At 40.9% G+C, this 18072-nt stretch overlaps 1 protein-coding gene across 1 annotated transcript; it reads left to right on the top strand.

Moving 5' to 3' along the window:
* The first annotated feature begins 673 nt into the window (after window positions 1–673).
* Window positions 674–3523, top strand: CYTL1 (cytokine like 1). Its single transcript, XM_026121911.2, has 4 exons — window positions 674–1023; window positions 1130–1174; window positions 2560–2688; window positions 2855–3523. The coding sequence occupies exons 1-4, from the start codon at window positions 880–882 to the stop codon at window positions 2936–2938; spliced, it is 402 nt and encodes a 133-aa protein (XP_025977696.1). The 5' UTR covers window positions 674–879; the 3' UTR covers window positions 2939–3523.
* Window positions 3524–18072: the final 14549 nt, after the last annotated feature.

Below are 18072 nucleotides of genomic sequence, written 5' to 3'. Positions count from 1 at the left end.
TTCTTCTTTGAAAGGTACTTCCATTCTACTGAACAATTAACATCTAAAACCAACATACATTCAGCCCTTACGTCTGCATCCCAACATCTGGATGTGTTAGCTCACTTTGGACTCTGCTGAAAAAACAGAGCTTCATAAATTCCACTCGGAAAGCAAAATGGTGTTTATATGTTTATGATAGCCTTACAGCGGTGTATTAATCTGTTTCAGACCATGAATACATAAATACATAGTCCCTCCAAGCAGCTGTAACAAGTGCTATTATTGTGATTAAGAAACCCTGAGCATCGGCATAGACTGAAAAAAGAAAAAGGTACTGAATTTGGGAGGTTTCCTTTGTAGTAGTAACCCTTCAGACCTGCTAAGGATGATAAGCAGTCTAACCAATACCATCAACATCAGACACCAGCTCTGTGAGGACACTTCTCTTTATGCAGCTTGCGTAGTCCCAGGGCTGTGTACTATGTTTCCAAGAAAGAGATATGTGCCAAAGTACACGCAGGATCAGGGCCTATGAACCTTCGATAACTCTGTGCTGTTTATTACACGTATTCGTATTCCTTTAGATGCTCACTAGGTTGTTTTCTCTCTGGAATAACATAGTGTTTGTTTTGTTATCCCCATTCCCTTCTTTCCCTGCTCCAGGGCAGGAAAGTGCTAGGAGCTTGCTAGGAGCTCGGGCTCATAGGTTGGCAGGAAATTTAAAACGGCAACAAGCTGCTGCTTGGACCACTCCCAGACTTTTTTTTTCCATTGATGCCGGAGACTATTTAATTGGGGGCTGACTTGTCAAACTTAACTATTGAAGCTCACCAGTAGCTGCAAAACCACTGACAGTGATTTTTTCCTTCCCTTTCTCCTTTTGACAAACTCCCCACGATGAAGATGCTGCTGAGGCTGATTGCTCTGCTCTCTGCTGTCCTGCTTGTCAGCTCGGCTCCTCCGACCTGCTACTCGAGGGTGCTGTCTCTAAGCAAAGAAATCACAGAGTCTTTTAGGGATTTACAGACCTCCAAAGCTGTGGTGAGTCCATCTAAAAACTGCTCCTGCAAAGAAACTTTGGGTTGCTAGTTTTCAGCAGAAATTTCTCTGAAAACAAAATTGCAGTAATCTTTCTTCTTTCCTGCAGGATCCATGTGTGGAGATGCTCCCCAGGCTGTATTTGGACATACACGTAAGTTTTTGCTCTTCTTTCTTATTGCTGTGCGATAAAATCAGCTAATGAAAAAAGAGAATAACTGCTTAGACTGTACCCCAGAAGAGTGGTTTGAAATTAATTTTTCAAAGCTTAATTAACTGGAGGGGTGGGGGAAAAAAACAAAAAGAAATATCACTTTGGGTCTTATTAAAATCCCTGTGAAGCTTCAGAGATTATACTTATTTAAAGATTCAAAAATGAGGAAATTCTGAAGTGCATTTGCGTATTATTAATTTATTGCGACAGCACCTTTTCAGAAGTTAAATGTGCAACAATACCTAGAGTAATAGTTTAAAAGAAAAAACGTAGAATCAACCTTATTTTACCTGTTTTATAGCATGTGTGACTACCGACACTGCAGTTTTAGTAAGTGGGAGTGCAGGAATGCTTTGCTAGCTTTCCTTTTTTAAACAGCCACTTACTGAATCCAGAAAGAAAAAGTATTTCAGAGGATATAGAAGTGTAATACTGAGAAAAGATAGCAGTAGTCATCTCCCAGTAAAGACAAATAGTCTCCTGCACAAGTAGTTTATATTATTGCATTGTGTCCTGGGATAGCTGACGCACTTTGCTTATGTTCTCAGTGCTCTCTGAGCAATGAAGTAAAAAATATCAGACAAACCAAGAAATGTCAGACACATTTTGCAGGAGGCAGTTACACTCTGAAGTCTGTCAAGCCAAGAGCCTGCGGATTCTAATTCCAAAGTTGCCAGAGCCTCACTTTTAACAAAGATTAAGCAATGCAGTTCCAATGCTTTGCTTTAAAGCAAGAGCTGAGATATTTATTTACCTGTCTTACAGGGAAGTTGTGAAGTTAATGCTATCTATGCTTTGCTTTGATAATGCAAGGTGTGAAGGAGAATTACTCTAAGAAAATTTTTCCCTGGTGCTCCCAGTATTGCCTATTGTATGGGAACACAGGAATGATGTCTGTGAGACCCTGATAATTCTTTTCAGCAGCTAAGTGAGGAGCTCTCTTTAAATGGATACAGTGCATCTATACTGTAAGTAACTCCACCAGCTTCAGGAGCAGATTCGATCGTATTGGCACTGATGTCTCCTAAAGCATGATTCCCTCCTAAAGCATGATTCCCTCCTAAAGCATGATTCCCTCCTAAAGCATGTGGGAAAGAAGCTGTCAGACCAAAACGCACTTTTCCAAGCACTGATTTTGAGCGAACATCTTCGTTTTGAAATATTGATGATTAATTTTCCTAACTAAAGGTTTACATAGATTAGACATGCATAGAGCTAGGAATTCAAGGTTCCCACAAAGACAACAAGAATTTTTAAGTGGTGGGCATTGAACATAAATATATTTGTAACACTGCACAAATGCATCTCTTTTGCTTGTTTTTCAGAATTACTGTGTGTTGGCAAAACTCCGTGATTTTGTGGCATACCCCAGATGTGAGAGAGTGCTTGAAGTGAGTGCTCTGAAGGAAAAAGCCCGGAGCCTGTACACCATTATGATCTCCTACTGCAGAAGGGTAGGTCCAGATGCAACGACAGGGATGCAGCCTCTGCCTTTCACCCCATCCATCTCCACCATGTCCCCTGACTTCAGCAAGACTGCATCAGGGCCTGAGCATCTAAACATTTCACTATTTTGTGCCTTCCTCCTTATAACATTAGTTCTCTCTCTTGTTCCTCCAGGACCTGGTGTTCCTAACTGATGACTGTAGCGCCCTGGAAAATCCTGCTCTGTTTCCCGCTGCGCCGTCCATCATTCAGAGCTAAAATGGAGCCGGACCACAAGTTTTACCTAAGAAATTTTAAAGGAGACCAAAAACCAAAACATATATCTGCAGGCAGCTATAACATTAACAGCTAAGATCCTTTTCAAGCATACTAGCAATATTATCTCAGACCTACCCATTTTTCTCAGCCTTGGCAGGAAATGAACTGCATGCCTTACATACCTACTGAGCTGCTAGTGAAACTATGGTTAGGGAGCATTTTTTCATCTGGCAAGGTATGATGTTTCAGCTTAGCCAAATGTATAAAGTATGTTTTGTTTAAACTCTAGATACTAGATTTTTTTTACTCTTTTATGAATAACTTGACTCATATAAAGGAAAATATATTATGATTAATATTCTATCCTGACTTAGCAGTTCCTCTTTCACTAGATGGGCATGAAGAGACCATGCTTATTTTTGCTAAAGTGTTTGACAGGAAAAGTTTTAGTCGGTACTAGCAGATGTATGTCTACCTGTATAGCTCATATGTACACTGATAGTTTTTTATGTCAGACTTCTAAGAATAGAAGTGAAAGTTACCTTTCTTGGTAGAAAACTAAATAAAAACAGCCTTCTAACCCAAGATGCTTGTGTTACATCATGTCTATCAAGATGAACCCAAAAGGTGTCATCCTTATAAACTTGCTTTTCACAGTCACTTGTAAGTTGTTTTTCACAGCATAAGCCATCTTTAGCTTTGTTTCCATAACAATGCAAATTTTGCTGTGTCTGTATGATTTGGCAGTGCTTAAGTTTCTACCAGGTGAATTTTTCCTTAATGCAAACAATTTATTTGATGAAATTAGTGGGCTTTTTTTAAAATAATGTTTCTGTATTGTGAGACTGAGTTGTGAGGCAGTTGTTCAAAAAGCGTATTTAATGCTTGAACAGATGCCTCCAAGACTCGGCTCATATACCTAGCTTCTGAAATTAATAGTTTTGGGATAATAACTCTATGTCCCTTCAGCATCTGCAGGACATGAGACCTCTGCAGCCAGCAGTTCCTTGGTGCCAAGAATAGAAAGGATCTTCCCCATATTCTTGGAAGTAGCAGCTACTAGCCCAGAGAGTCACTTCCTTCACTCAGTGAAGCTGGTTCCTCTATCTCCCTTAGAGCATTTGCTGGTCGTTCACCTGCAGCACTGTCAGCTCTGGTGACTTGGCCACTGGTCTCTCCACCTTTTATGAAAACTCCATCTCCTGGAATCATGAGATTATGTGAGAATCACAGCTTGTTTCAGAAAAGGACATTTCTATCCAGTATCATTCCAGTGAAAGTTTGAAGTTATAAACCGAAAAGATTGCCAACTTTTATGGAAATAGAGGAATCACAACAATTACATTAAAGGAAAAATACACCTATGGGTGGAGAAAAAAGAAAGATTTTTTTTGTTGATTTTGGAATTACCTTGTTCTGTAGAAACTATAATTCTGTTTTAGTTACAGTTCTCCTATTTCATCAGCATTCTGATACAAATTGTCTGAACTATTCAGCCTGGTGCCAAATCTTATTTACATAACAGCAGGTGCAGGATCCACATGGATCGTTTTCTGACTGCTCTTACGCAGACAGATCTATACATGGAGATCTGTACTTTATTGGAAGGTGATCCATGTCCATTCGTTTAATGGCTAGTGAAGGAGGGAAGCAAGACACACTTTAGTCAATGCAACTTCCTTGTTCTTCAGTTTACTTGTTTTCAGAATAAATATTACCAGTATGAATATGCCTCCCAGGAATGCTCAGAACTCAGTGTAGATGATTTGATATTTTCAGATAAAAGGCATGAGATTATGATACAAATTAGAAAAGACCTGAACAGAAACAAGAAACACCAACAGAAAGCAGAATGCATTCTAGGGCTCCAGTAAAAGCATATGCGAGTGTACAGCTATTCCTTTCCTTAAAGAGTATATTTATCCTGTTTATCCTCTATTCTATTTGTGACCAGAAAGCATACCATATATTTAGAACAAATATGGTCACAAGTTCTCTGAACAGGAGATTTATCTGGAAGCCATTTCAGAAATCTCCATGCCTCTGAAATTTGAACTTCCCATAAAACTACACAGAAAATCTGACTATCCCATAGAGCCATAGAATAAGGGAGGGAAACACTGAACCCAGGAGAGACGCAGAGCAAACGAAGCAAGCAAGTTGGCTTCCTTTTCAATTAGTTTCAATTCTAAGCGGAGGTTCAAGGAAAGTGTCTGTCGGACTTTGTACTTCTCTCCTGGAGATGAAATTCTTTACTTGTTAGCCCTACCAATCCTCTTGATGAGCCTCTCTGTCCATAAACAGCTCAAGGGTTCCCCCCCACACGCACAAACATCTACACTGGCATCAGGTAGACTACGACTTGTCTGTAGCAGTGCACTCTCTGATCTAGCACCAAGCTGAAATGAAAAAAGCTCAAAAGCTGAAATAGTTCTGCTATCAGAAGAATCACTGCTTGGTTTGCATATTGGATTCTTCTCCTCTCCAAGCCAGCAACCTTTGTACAAAATCCTGCACACACTCTAGAGATACCAACACCAATTTTCTGCAACATCTGCACCTATCCAAGGCCAACTCCTGCAGCAGCAAACATATCCTAGAACAAGGACATCTGTTAGCATGCTGGCAGTGACTTCACATTGAGCATGTAAGCACTGGCAGCTCTCTAGTTCAAGGAAAAATCCAAATGGAGTTGAACCAGTCGCTGTCAGACTCTGCATTCAAAATCCATCCTCTCTCTAACTGGGTCCTCCGTTTGTCCGGTGACCCAAATACCACCTGGGGAAGCAAGCAGAGCTGGGAAAATACCAAGGACCATGCACTTCTATACAAATATCAAAACCACATCACAACCCATGCTTTTCATACCTTCATACAGAGAGCACCATGGACACGCTTTGAAAGAAAGTGCTATAGAGGCCATGCAGTGTGCAGAGCTAATGCAGTGACCAGGCCCTACGTGTGCCTGGTAGCTGGCAGCAGGCAGCAAAAGCTGTTAATCTTTGGCAAATTTTTTCCACCTCCAGCTGTCAGAGGGTCTAAACACAGGCCTATTGTAAGGCCAGTGTTGCACCTTGGCAAGCACACGGCAGAGCCAGGCACATTTCCTTGCCCCACAAAAGCTCACACAGCTCTGTTCCCAGAACTGGACCTTGGTTATAGTTTGAGCAAGCAACTGTGGCACTTTTGTCCACATTTCTTTCCTTTCCACATGGACACACACTTTCTGAAATGGAGGATTTGGTGAGGATTTTCTCATGGACTTTCTCAGAACTCCTGCTTGTCCTGAGGTAAATAAGCCTTCCTTAGTCCATTTGAACCGAACTCATGATCCTATCTTCAGATTTCTCCTATAATATTCTCATTCTTTCAACCACCTTCCGAATATATTTTCTCCTGCTTTAAGCTGATTAGTTTTGTGAGGAAAATGTAACCCGATTTCTTCTTTTCTAGGACAAAATATCTTGCAAGAAGTATTCAGAATTGGAAACAGAACAGAAATCATTATTTTCATTGCATTTCTCCAGTTAGTAACATTAGCTTTTTGTATTTTTCATGACTGACAAGGACATGCTCTGCCTGTGACGCAGTCTTTCCCCAGTTAGTTACCAACAGTTCAGTTCTCCGGTATTGTTACATCCTACTTCCCCAGAAGCAGAGAAAAGCGACTGGATGCTTTTGGGACTATACACACTTGAATGTGCTTTAAAAGCCTATCTTCCATCTGCACATAGTGTATATTTTATTCTCAGGATCAGATTTGCCTGATCATTGGAGTGCTTTTACAAGTATATTCCCTATGGTTTATGCTGTGACTTTTTTTTCACATCTCAAATGTCATTTTTAATGGAAAGTGTGCTGAAAGCAAAGCTATGCTCTTTCGGTTCATCGTAACCCACTGTCACTCAGATTATCTTAATGAGATTTAGGATTAGATGAAACCTTTTCATGGACAGCATTTTTCCAAGGTGGCACAGTCCAGGGGAAAAAAACATTGATAAACAGAGCTAATTCACTTGTAATTTGCCAAGAAATCATCCAGTTCTCACCTTCATCAAGCCAGCAAGTTTACGCACTTTTATTTTACCATTATACCAGGACCTTTACACCGAGTGAAAGGAGTGGTAAAAGCATCCATGTAACCGAGTTTTCTATTCCTGCAACACAGCAGCCCCGTGTTCCTTTGGGCCCCAGGCAGGCACGGGCACTGGCAAGGGATTAAGGAAGACACATTTGTTGTAATTTGTCACCTGGCACCATGCCTAGTTAGTGCAGAATACCACTCAAAGCACATCATTAAGAAATTGCGTTAAGCTTGTATGATTATTACAGAAGATTTGTAGAATAACAAAGCATCTGTTCTGTTGTCTTGCCAGTTTACACTAAGGTGGTTTGTTGGGAAGAGTAGTCAACCCTAGCGATAGGCTTCCTTTGCAGACTTCTCTCCATCTGCAAGAAAGCCCACTGAACAGCAGTCCTGGGAGAGCCTTGGGCATGGGAAATCAGTCCTTGTGAGTCTTACTGATGTTTACCTAGAAGAATTGGGAGGATTTTCTGCTCCACCTTTGGAAATGCCTGCACTTCCAAAATTTCAAAATTCCCTGCAAAATTCCTGCAGCTTTTCTCCATGAGGAGCAAAGGAATATTTGTTTTAATTCAAGGGACTGACTAATTTATCTCCCCCATATTATCATACTAAATTCTAAGGCTGTCAAAACTGTAGGCTTTGGGGAAAGACTCTGCAAAATTAATCAAAGATGTAAATTTTCAATTTTGCCAAAATGTTATACTATGAATTTTACTAGTATCAACTCCATTCCTATCTCTTTTGTTTCAGTCTCAGACATACGGGCCTTCCTGAAGTAGTCACTGGTGGCTTAACTCTTCATATATTGGCTTTCAGGCGAAACAGCCTAGGGCTGAGGGCTACTAAACACCTACTCCCCAGCCTCTGCATGAAGTCAGGAAAGACAACAGCCTTAGATCAGATAATTAGGTCATTCAGGGCAACAGTGTGCCATTGATGATCCAGGAATAACGTGGGGACTTGCTACCAATTAGTACGATCCAAATCAAATGCGCCCTTATGTAATTCCAATAAAAAGAAAAGAAATTACAGTAAAATACCACTGGGGAAGAATCTGACCTATATGTTCTAAATTTTTTTGAGCATGCTGTTAAATTGTCCAAACACCAGAACTGTCCATACACCAGAATTAGGAATGTCCATTTGTCCATTACGTCCTTCCCTGTATATGTGGCATCATATGTGTGCATCGAGTTATTAGGACCCTAAAAAAATTTCCAAAACACTTGCTGCAGTGCAAAAGTGCTGCAGACAATGTTACCTCGCAAGCATTTATCCACTACCAGTAATTTTTTCCACATGAAAATCTTTTCCAATTTTGGAGTATATAGCAATACAAGTGAAAACTGCAATGAACAAACTCCACCAATTTTTTTTATACAACTTCTGGGATTCACCCTTTCCCTTTAGGCTGAGAAAGTGCAGTGCCACCTGTGCCACCCAGGATTTCACTGTTGGTCTGCAAGAGCGAAAAAAAAAAAAAAAAAAAAAAAAACGGTCTACAAGGGTAGCTCTCTAAGCCAAAACTCAAAGGCAACATCCAGGAAAAGAACATGGTCTCATTATCAAAAGATTTTTAGTCTGTGTCTCCTCAGTGTAGAGTCAAAGCATATCCTCAGGTACATGATATTAACAATGAAGAGCAAATCAATTAAAACAATAATCTTTTGAAGATAAATAAGTACATACATACATACCCTGAAATTGTTTCATGTTTGCAGGTCCCTAAAGAGAATGTGTTCGGATAGATAAGAGGATTTTACAGCCAGAGAGGGGAAAAAAAAAAAAACCAAAACCCTTCCAAAGATGTTTTGTGATGGATAGAAATGTACTGGCTTTACTTCATTATTATTCAAATCTTACACAACAAAAAAGGTCAAAGTCACAGGAAAGAACAGGAAAGAAGCTCAAGACCTGCAAACGCATCCCTCGGGCCCAAGACAAGCCGGGATAGCCCAGGTCACTCCAGACAGCAGTTTGTCTGGAAGCTTTTAAGAAAAAGCTGATGTTAGAAAGTCCACAGCAATTCCAAACAATGCATTCCAGTGCCTCACTTGCCCTTTTGTTAGAAACTTTTACCTGGTATTTAATTTGCCCTTCTCAAAATGTAAGCCCATTGCCTCCTGCCTTATTTAGCCCAGGCTTGGATTGTTTCTTTTGTTTTTGCAGCAGATGTTAGTACATTTGAAGACTTGTGTCTCTCTCTACCTACTGTACAAATTCAGTCATTTCAATCTCTCTTCATTGATCAGTAGTCTAGAAACACAGCCCTTCTTGTTGCCTTACTTCTGGCTCTATCCAATTGGTCCCCATGCTTTTTGAAGAGTAATGCTCAAAGTTAAACAGACATCCAGCTGAGGTTTCATCAATGCCAAGCAGTGTAGAAGTCTCTATCAGTACTGTTCTGACAACAGAAGATTACAAACAAATTTCATTTTGAAGAATCTGGAAGCATTATTACACCTTTTAACTTAAATTTAAAAACAAATGTAGAAAGTTAGATTACAAATTGTCCTCAATACTCTATAATGAAGAAAACATTTGGAGAAGAAAAAAAAGCAACAACAAATAATGAAATGCAAAGGCTGCTCCAGAATTGCTACAAATTGAATTTTGGTTTTTGAATGGACCATGCAAAGAGGAATGACAGAGGAGAGCATTAGCTGCCCCAGGGCAAAGCCATGCAGAGAACTATTCTACCAATTTCCTAGTATAGCCAAGTGCGTTTCAATACCTGGAATGTTCCTAACCCTGTTTGAGCAAATAAGTAAGAAACTGATTTTGGAGCGAAGCAGTTCAGGTGTTCCCCCAGGAAAAGAGTCTCACTTTCCAGATTGTTAATGCATTTCATATTAGTTAGTGAGCTGAAACACAAACCCTAAAGTAGTCCAGAGACCAGACTCCAAACCTGCCCAGTTTTCATACGACTTTCCCATGAGATAAGTAGCTAGTATTTATCTCGGTCAGAATGGTACAGTTCCTATCGAGGGAGAGAGGGAAGCACGAACACAGTTTTTACTAAAGCAAGATCAGAGAGAAGCACTATTAACGACCTAAGAAGGGGAAAAATGTTATTTGGAGGTCACAACTTTTTTTCATTTTCCACTATTTAATACAGAGGAAGCTCTTCTGCAGCTGCAAAATTTAAGCTGTTTTTCTCCACTGTGAGTTCTCTGAGGTCTAATAAGCATTCAGCTGTTGCTGCCTTCTAATGAAAAACAGCTAGATAGTCATGAAACCAGGCTTCATGAAGTCTGATGTTTTTCAAACTTTTTTTCCTTGATCATGACACAGATGCCAGACAAAGGAAGGAAGAAATATGCTCAGGCTGTTCTAGTACCCTCACTCTTCTAGTGAATAGGAGCTATATCCTGGTTTACAATCCTCATCACTAATTATACCTCCTGAAATTATTTGCATTTTATGCCCAGTTTGGCAGCTCTGTTTGATTTTTGATCACTGTAAAGTGTAGTGCTTGTCTCAGTTTCCTCCACTAAAATTTTAGTAATAACAAACCATATTTTTTTTTATGGGTGGTGCAACAGGGCTGATTTTTTTCAAGTGCTAGGTCAGAAGCTCCATGAACTCCATTCTAGCCTGAAGCTTCTTGTGATTATCTTTTGTTCAGTGTTTACACAGCATCTGGCTGTACAGCCTGGGCTTGGCCCATGGCTGACTAGTGCAGTTAAGAGCTAGGCTAGAGACACGGCCACTTCCGGGGGAATGGCAGATAGTTGCATTTACATAGCATCTTTCTTCACTCAGCACTGTCATTCCCTTTACAGCCTACTGTGTCATTTTTATTAATTATCTGAATTTGTAAGCTATAGAAGTCCTAGGAGTTTCAGGCCCAGGCTTTGCCAAGCCCTGTATGGATACCAAAAAGAGAGAATCTATGGCCAAATTACTCACAGGCTGGGAATATATGCCACTCCTGAAATCCTCCAACTCAAAGGCAAAAAATGGTCATAAGGTGGTACAGGAGAAAAAGAACATGGCACGACAGTCTGCAGGAGGGGCAAAGCTGGCCTAACTCCCACCACGGCCATGAAGAGCAGGTTGGAGGTCAAAGCTGCATCTCCCCTCTCTTCCACTCCCCCAGCTCAGTACTCAGCACTTACAAAAACAAATGGGCTTGTCCAGTAGCCTAAGATAAACCCAACATAAACCTTGTCTTTTTGCCAGGATCTTCAGAATCAAAAGTTTTTAGCTGATCCCAAAGGTGACTCCATGCAGCATACACTGGGTGTAATTAACTATTATAGCCCTTAACCTCATCACCTACTAATAACTGGTTACAGATTTTTGCATTTTATTTTATAGAAGCAACAGTTATTTTACTGGAAAAGTTAAAAAAAATTAGAGTATAGTTACCTAATCTTCCTGATTAATTACAACTGTAAACCCAAGCCCATGCCCAGAATATTGAAACTGCATATCCCATTTTTTCCTTGGCCTGAAGAGATGGAAGAGAATGGGGATGGGAAGAAGGAAGAGCCAAGCTAGAGAATTCCATGTCTTTGTCAATTCAAAGAAAGATGGTTCTGTATCTGCAGAAATGTTTCCTCAATCAACTGAAAAATGCATCAGACTTTCACTCCGGTCTTCTGTAATGGAATTTTATCACTTATGTCTTCACAAAAGACTCTTATTCAGAAGAGAAATTATGCAGATAGAATCATTTCTAATCATCACTGTCTTCAAAAGGAGGACAACAAAAAGTTGCACTCAAGAAAATCTATTGATAAGGGTAATTATGCTATTAGGCTTTCTCAGTCATCTCTTCATACAGTAATTACTTTCAACTTAGCATCTTTCATCAGCCTGGCATAAAAATCTGGATAAAGAAATAGACAGGTAAAGAAAAGATCATGAAGTGCTTTATGTACATTAATTACATCTCATAATACCTCTGACAGCTCAGAAAGAGATTATTAAATTTAGGCATTGATGCATCTAAATCAGACTGCTTATTTAGTTATTTAAATGCAGTTTTAAGAATCTATGTATGAACACTCTGGCATAAACAGCTTGCCTAAATCAGACTGCAAATTGACAGTGCCAAAAATAGAGCATAGGCCTTTTGAGTCTCCTTCCAGTGCTGTGAGCACTGCCTTTAGCCACAGGTCCTTGTGTAGTCTAGGAGCGGCTCTTGGATTTACTAACAACCCAGGTTTTACACAGCAATCGAACGGATTACTATTTCATTGTGCCTGGCGAGCTTTTGACTGAAGCTAGATTTGTGGTCCAAACTTAAAATGGATTCTTATTTCATGCGCCAGGACTGGTCTGAAGAAGTATTTTCTCCCTGCTAAAGCTCTTGTCAAGGCAGTCAAAGTGTGGTCTATTCTCTGTAGCACATATGTCCCAGTGGCTCATACAGGACACATGATATCAAAAAGCAGAAAAAGACCTGATGGTCACAGTGAAAAATACCATTTCTTTTTTGAATGGACAACATCCAAAATTCAGCAGCAAACAATAACATCAGAACAATCCTGGGTTCCTAAAGAAAACTGAAATCCTCCAGAACATTTTAACAGACTATTTATCTTGGATCTGTAAAAAAAAGTGATTTGCTATTATTGTCTTCAAAACCCTATACTGCCACCAGCACCACTGAGACTGTAGGGTGGAAGTGCCTCCTTACACTCTGCTTGTCTACAGTCCAGCATCAAGCTCAATTGTATGATATAGTCCCACATACACTGGCGATCAAATGAAATTTGGAAACTAGTGAAATTCAAGAGATCCCTCAGGACTGGGAATCATATTTAAAATTCAAAAATGAGGGGAAGGGACAGACATTTTCAGCAAGCATTATTTGTAATATTGAAGTGGGATTCTGTCTACCTGTCAGAATATGCCATCAGGGGTCCAGGGAACAGATCAGATCAAGAGATTGATACTAGTAATTGGATATAAGCTTGAGTAGGCACACTGATATTTCCTTCCATGTGATTCTGTAGAATAGTCAAGAATACCAAGTTCTTACACAAATATGCAGCTCAGTTAATGTCACTGTTGCCATAGTGCAAGTGCTGCAGAACTGATGCAGAATTAGGATGCATTCACTAGAGGATCCTTAATAAAGTATCATATGAAAGGAAAAGAAACTGAAAAACTGCTGAACTATCCATATGTTAGCTATACCGAAAGACTAGCCAGAGCCTATGTCCAGGTTTAATACCTAGTCATATGCTGCACATCACCTTTATGCCACGCATTTTACATTGCGTATTCTCACTAGGCATTCCTGGTGCCTCAGTTCTGCTGCCTTCTGTTGTAAAACATCTGATGTTAGCAGGGACAATGCAATGAAGAAACCAAGCACTGCAAGCTGCTATTGAAAACAGCGCTGTGTAGGTTTGGGCCATATTCCCAAGGGAACTCTTAAAACTTCAGTGCATACCAAGTCTTTGTAGGTTGCAAGAGGAAGCAATTTAGCTTAAAATTTGCTGTTCAAAGCCTTGGGATTTTAACAGGGTGATTGTCATTAGTACGTCTCTTTGTAAAGTACATGTTATGGTTACAATGGGATTTCAGGCTGGTAATTAAGGATGGCATATTATTGCTCTTCCAACTTTCTTCTCTTGTTGATGCGGAGATCAGGAAGTAAACAGTCTCTGCGTTCGCCAGAAGCAGAGGTTCAATTCCACCCTTCTCTCCAGTCTGTCAGAACGCAGAAATTTAAGTCATCCACAACATTCATTTGGGCCAAAACAGTGATGGCCCTTACTTGTAGGAAGTGATCACACCCAAGTTCCACCCTATTTTGGACATGCTGCCTTTCAGGAGCACAGCTGTGCTGTACCTTGCCACTTCCCTGACTCCAGTGAGCACACATACCTGGCTGGGGGATCCACTGCTCCCCCACAGTGGAGTAGCTGAAAGGCCACAGCACAGTGCTGCAGCTGGGACCGTGTCACCTAGCAGGGCTCTACACTCGAAAGGAGCTCCCAGGAGGAGAGGCACACACACGAGCCACTGGGATCTTCCCCATCACACACACTGTCACATGAACTGGCACCATGTTGAGAAGAGTAACGCAAGAACTCTGTCTGGATCATATATAAAAAGAGGTAACCTTTTATTACTGATATTTGGAGCAAGTTGATTTGTTAAGATACAAGTAACCCATGTTTGCTGCTTCTGTTTAGAAAACAAGCACTATGTCTCAGCATCTGAGTCACTGAGCTGGACCAAAAAATCCCAGCAGAAACCCAATTATCACCTTTTGAAGCTGGTCAAGTACTGAAGAAACTATAACAGCACATGTATAAAGAAAAAAGCAAAGCAAAGTCAGCAACAATAACTTGCACCTTTCTTCTTTCTTTTTTTTTTCCTGTAAACTTAGATTCGCCCTTATGTGCCAGTTGCTTCCAGCAGGCTTTGCAATCAAGCTTGTGGCATTTCACCATTTCTGCTTTTCAGCTGTCCATAAATTTACAATTTCTAGTAACCACGTCAGATTGCAATTCAGAAAGCTGCTGTGTGGACTGTTTTCTTCTTCCCCATTCCACTTAGCTTCATTGATTTTGAAATCTGCCTTTCTACAGCTGAGTCAGGGTTTATTATTAACAATAGCCAGACACATTTTGATGACACAATGCTGAAGATGATAGTTTTGGGTAAATTGGAAGATTGCTGTAATACAAGAAGGCAAAGGGATCCACTTTCTCTCTATAAGTCTGGGACACGAAAACGTTTATTGCCAACTTTAATTTACCTATGCAGGAAAACACATGAACTCTAAGAGATTAAATCATCCCAAATGCACAGAAAAGAATGCACCACATAAAGACTTGTGCTCATTTATCCTTTCAGTTGATTCCAACAAATCAAACCCCAAAAGTGTAATTTATAAATATCCTATTATATTACAGAAGCTGCAGATAGTAAATCTATTCCCTCTGAAATTAAACTCCCTACACTCCAGGCTTTCCCAGAGGATGTCTTTACCCATGCAGCAAGTCAAGCAAGGATGGTACGAGGACTGCACGGATGAACAAGGAGATTCTGACTAAAGTCAAACACAAACAGAAAGCATACAAGAGGCAGAAGCAGGTAAACCAGAATGAACATAGAGATACTGAGCAAACAGGGAGGGGTTAGGAAAGCCAAACCCAATTGGAGTTGAACCTGGTGAAGGACGTGAATGGCAACAAGAAAGGCTTCTACAGGTACATCAGCAGCGAAAGAAAGACTAAGAAAAATGTGGACCCACTGCTGAATGGGGCAGAGGACCTGGTGACAAAGGACACTGAGATGGTCAGGGTACCTAGTGCCCTCTTTGCCTCAGTCTTTACCTGTAATACCAGCCTTCAGGATTCGCAGGTCCCTGAGACCAGTGGGAAAGTCCAGAGCATGAAAGATTTGGTGCAGAATGATCAGGTTAGGGAACACTTAAACAAGCTGGACATACATAAGCCCATGGGACCTGATGGGGTGCAGCCATGAGTGCTGAGGGAGCTGGATGATGATATTGTAGGGCTGCTCAATTATCTTTGAAAGGTCATGGCTATCGGAAGTTCCTGAGGAGTGAAAAGCAGCAAATATCACTCCTATATTCAACGAGGGCAAGGAGGAGGATCCAGCACAGGTAATCCTGGAAGCTGTTTCCAAACAAGAACAAACAAGACTTCTGGGGAGTAGTCAGCATGGGTATATGAAGGCAAAAAAATCATGCCTGAACAACCCAATAGCCTTCTACAACAAGAAGGCTAGCTCAGTGATGAGGGGAGAGCAGTGGATGTTGTTTATCTTGATTTTAGCAAGGCTTTTGACACTGCCTCCCATAACATCCTCATAAGCAAACTGATAAAGTACACAGACTAGATAAATGAACAGTGAAGTGAACTGCAAATTGACTGAACCACCAGGCTGAGAATGTTGTGACCAGTGGCATGAAGTCCAGCCGGACACCAGTGATCAGCAATATACCCCAGGGGTCAATAATGGCTTGAATACTGTTCAACATCTTTCTTAATGACCTGGATGATGAGACTGAGTGCACCCTCAGCAAGTTTGCAGGTGATACAAAATGGGGAGTAGTGGCTGATACACCAGATGGTTGTACTGCCACTCAGAGGGAGCTCCACAGGTGGAAAAATGGGTTGACAGGAATATCATGAAGTTCAATAACAGGAAACGATAACAAGTCCTGTGTAGCCCCATGCACCAGCACAAGCTAGAGGTCAACTCCTTGGAAAGCAGCTTTGCAGAAGGTGCAGAGGTCGAACATGAGCCACCAATGTGCTGCTGTGGCAAAGAAGGTCAGTGGTATCCTGGGCTACATGAGGAAAAGCACTGTCAGCATATCAAGGAGTGATCTTTCCCTTCTACTCAGCACTGGTGAGACATACCTGGAGTGCTGTGTCCAGTGCTGGGCTCATCTGTGCAGAGACATGGATGTATGGGAGTGAGTCCAGCAAAGGGCTATGAAGACAGGCCTTTGAGAGAGCTGTGACTGGCCTGGAGAAGAGAAGGCTCAAGAGGGGCCTTATCAGCATCTATAATATCCAATGGGTGGATGTAAAGAAAACAGACTCTTCTCAGTGGTGCCCAGTGACAGGACAAGAGGCAATGGACACAAACTAAAATACAAGAATGAATGAATGAAATACAAGAAATTATGTTTCAACATAAGAAAAAAAAACATTCTTTTCTATGAGGGTGATTGAACACTGAAACAGGTTGCCCAGAGAGGTTGTGGATTGTCCATCTTTGGAGATATTCAAAACCTGACTTGCCATTATCCTGGGAAATCTGCTCAAGACCACCCTTCTTCGAGCAGGAAGGGTGGACTAGATGGTCTCCAGAGGTCTCTTTCAACCACGAGTCTGTGATTCTGCAAATAGATCTTTTAAACACCTTTGGTAGGGCTCCATTAGTCTATACCTTGATGCTGCTCAATGGGAACATGTGCCTGCCAAAACACATGGGTGTATTTGGTTCTCAGCAGGGAAAGGTCTCTGTGACAAGCTAGTTTATGTAACAGACTCAGTGCAGTTTTCTCTCTCTCTCTCTCTCTCTCTCTCTCTCTCTCTCTCTCTCTGGTAACTTTCCCCAGACTATCAGTTTCTTCTAGCTAGATTAAGTATAGGCTTGGTTGGAAGAATAGTTTCAGTTGTAAGGAGGGACGATCTTTCTAAACTACTCTGCTGGGATTTTCCATTTACAAGAGCTCTTAGATAATTTTTACACTTGTAAATAGTTTTTGTTAAATTTAGCTTCCAGCAACAGAAACAGTTAGGTCTTTCATGAAAGGCAGGGGGGGAGAATGGAATAATACCTTCATTTGGGGGAAGTCTCTTCCCTGAGAAAGGGCACACAAACAAAAAAGCCCAAGTATTGTGCAAGGTCACAGAGCTGAGTAACTCTTGCCCATGCTAAATTTTGACAGCATGGAACAGGCTGTCCCTGACAGTCTTTGCAGGAGCTCCTGCCTTGCTTGGCTTGATCACTTCCTTTTTCCATTCTGTTCTGTGGCCACACACTCTGTTAGGAATATTCCTCTAGGGGAGACATGCCATTTCCTTTTGTCTCCTTTTTTAATTAAAATACTAATTGAGTTTCCACAAAGAAGAGATTCAAGATATCAGAAGTAAAACCATCGCCTCCTCTTGACAGAGTGGAATGATGTGAAGAGATGTGGAAAGCCTTCTGATGCCCCTAAAGCCCACATTGTATGTTGTTCCCTTGATAACAGCAACAGCTTGCTAATCGGTAGATTTTACAGCTCCATAGGGAATATAAGGGCTTGTTGGCCCACCAAACAGATCGCTGTCACCTGTTACTGCCTTTTTTTGAACTAAGCCCACAGTCATTGAAGAAGAGTCAGATAGACATTTCATTAAATCTGTATTTAAGTGTTGTGTGCTGAATGGGATTAGGTTTAAACACACTCCACAAAACTCAAGCTCAGAGCTGGATCTTCCAACATTAAGAGCAGTTTTGTAGAGAAATGTCTTCCCAGGCAATGCAGCCAAGTAAAATGTGCCTATTTTATTTAACATCCTTATTAAAACCAATAGTTCTTGGTGTT

This window comes from Dromaius novaehollandiae, chromosome 4, assembly GCF_036370855.1.
Source record: "Dromaius novaehollandiae isolate bDroNov1 chromosome 4, bDroNov1.hap1, whole genome shotgun sequence".
In the NCBI taxonomy this organism is placed as follows: Eukaryota; Metazoa; Chordata; class Aves; order Casuariiformes; family Dromaiidae; genus Dromaius; species Dromaius novaehollandiae.
This window is presented reverse-complemented; position numbering and strand designations above follow the sequence as displayed.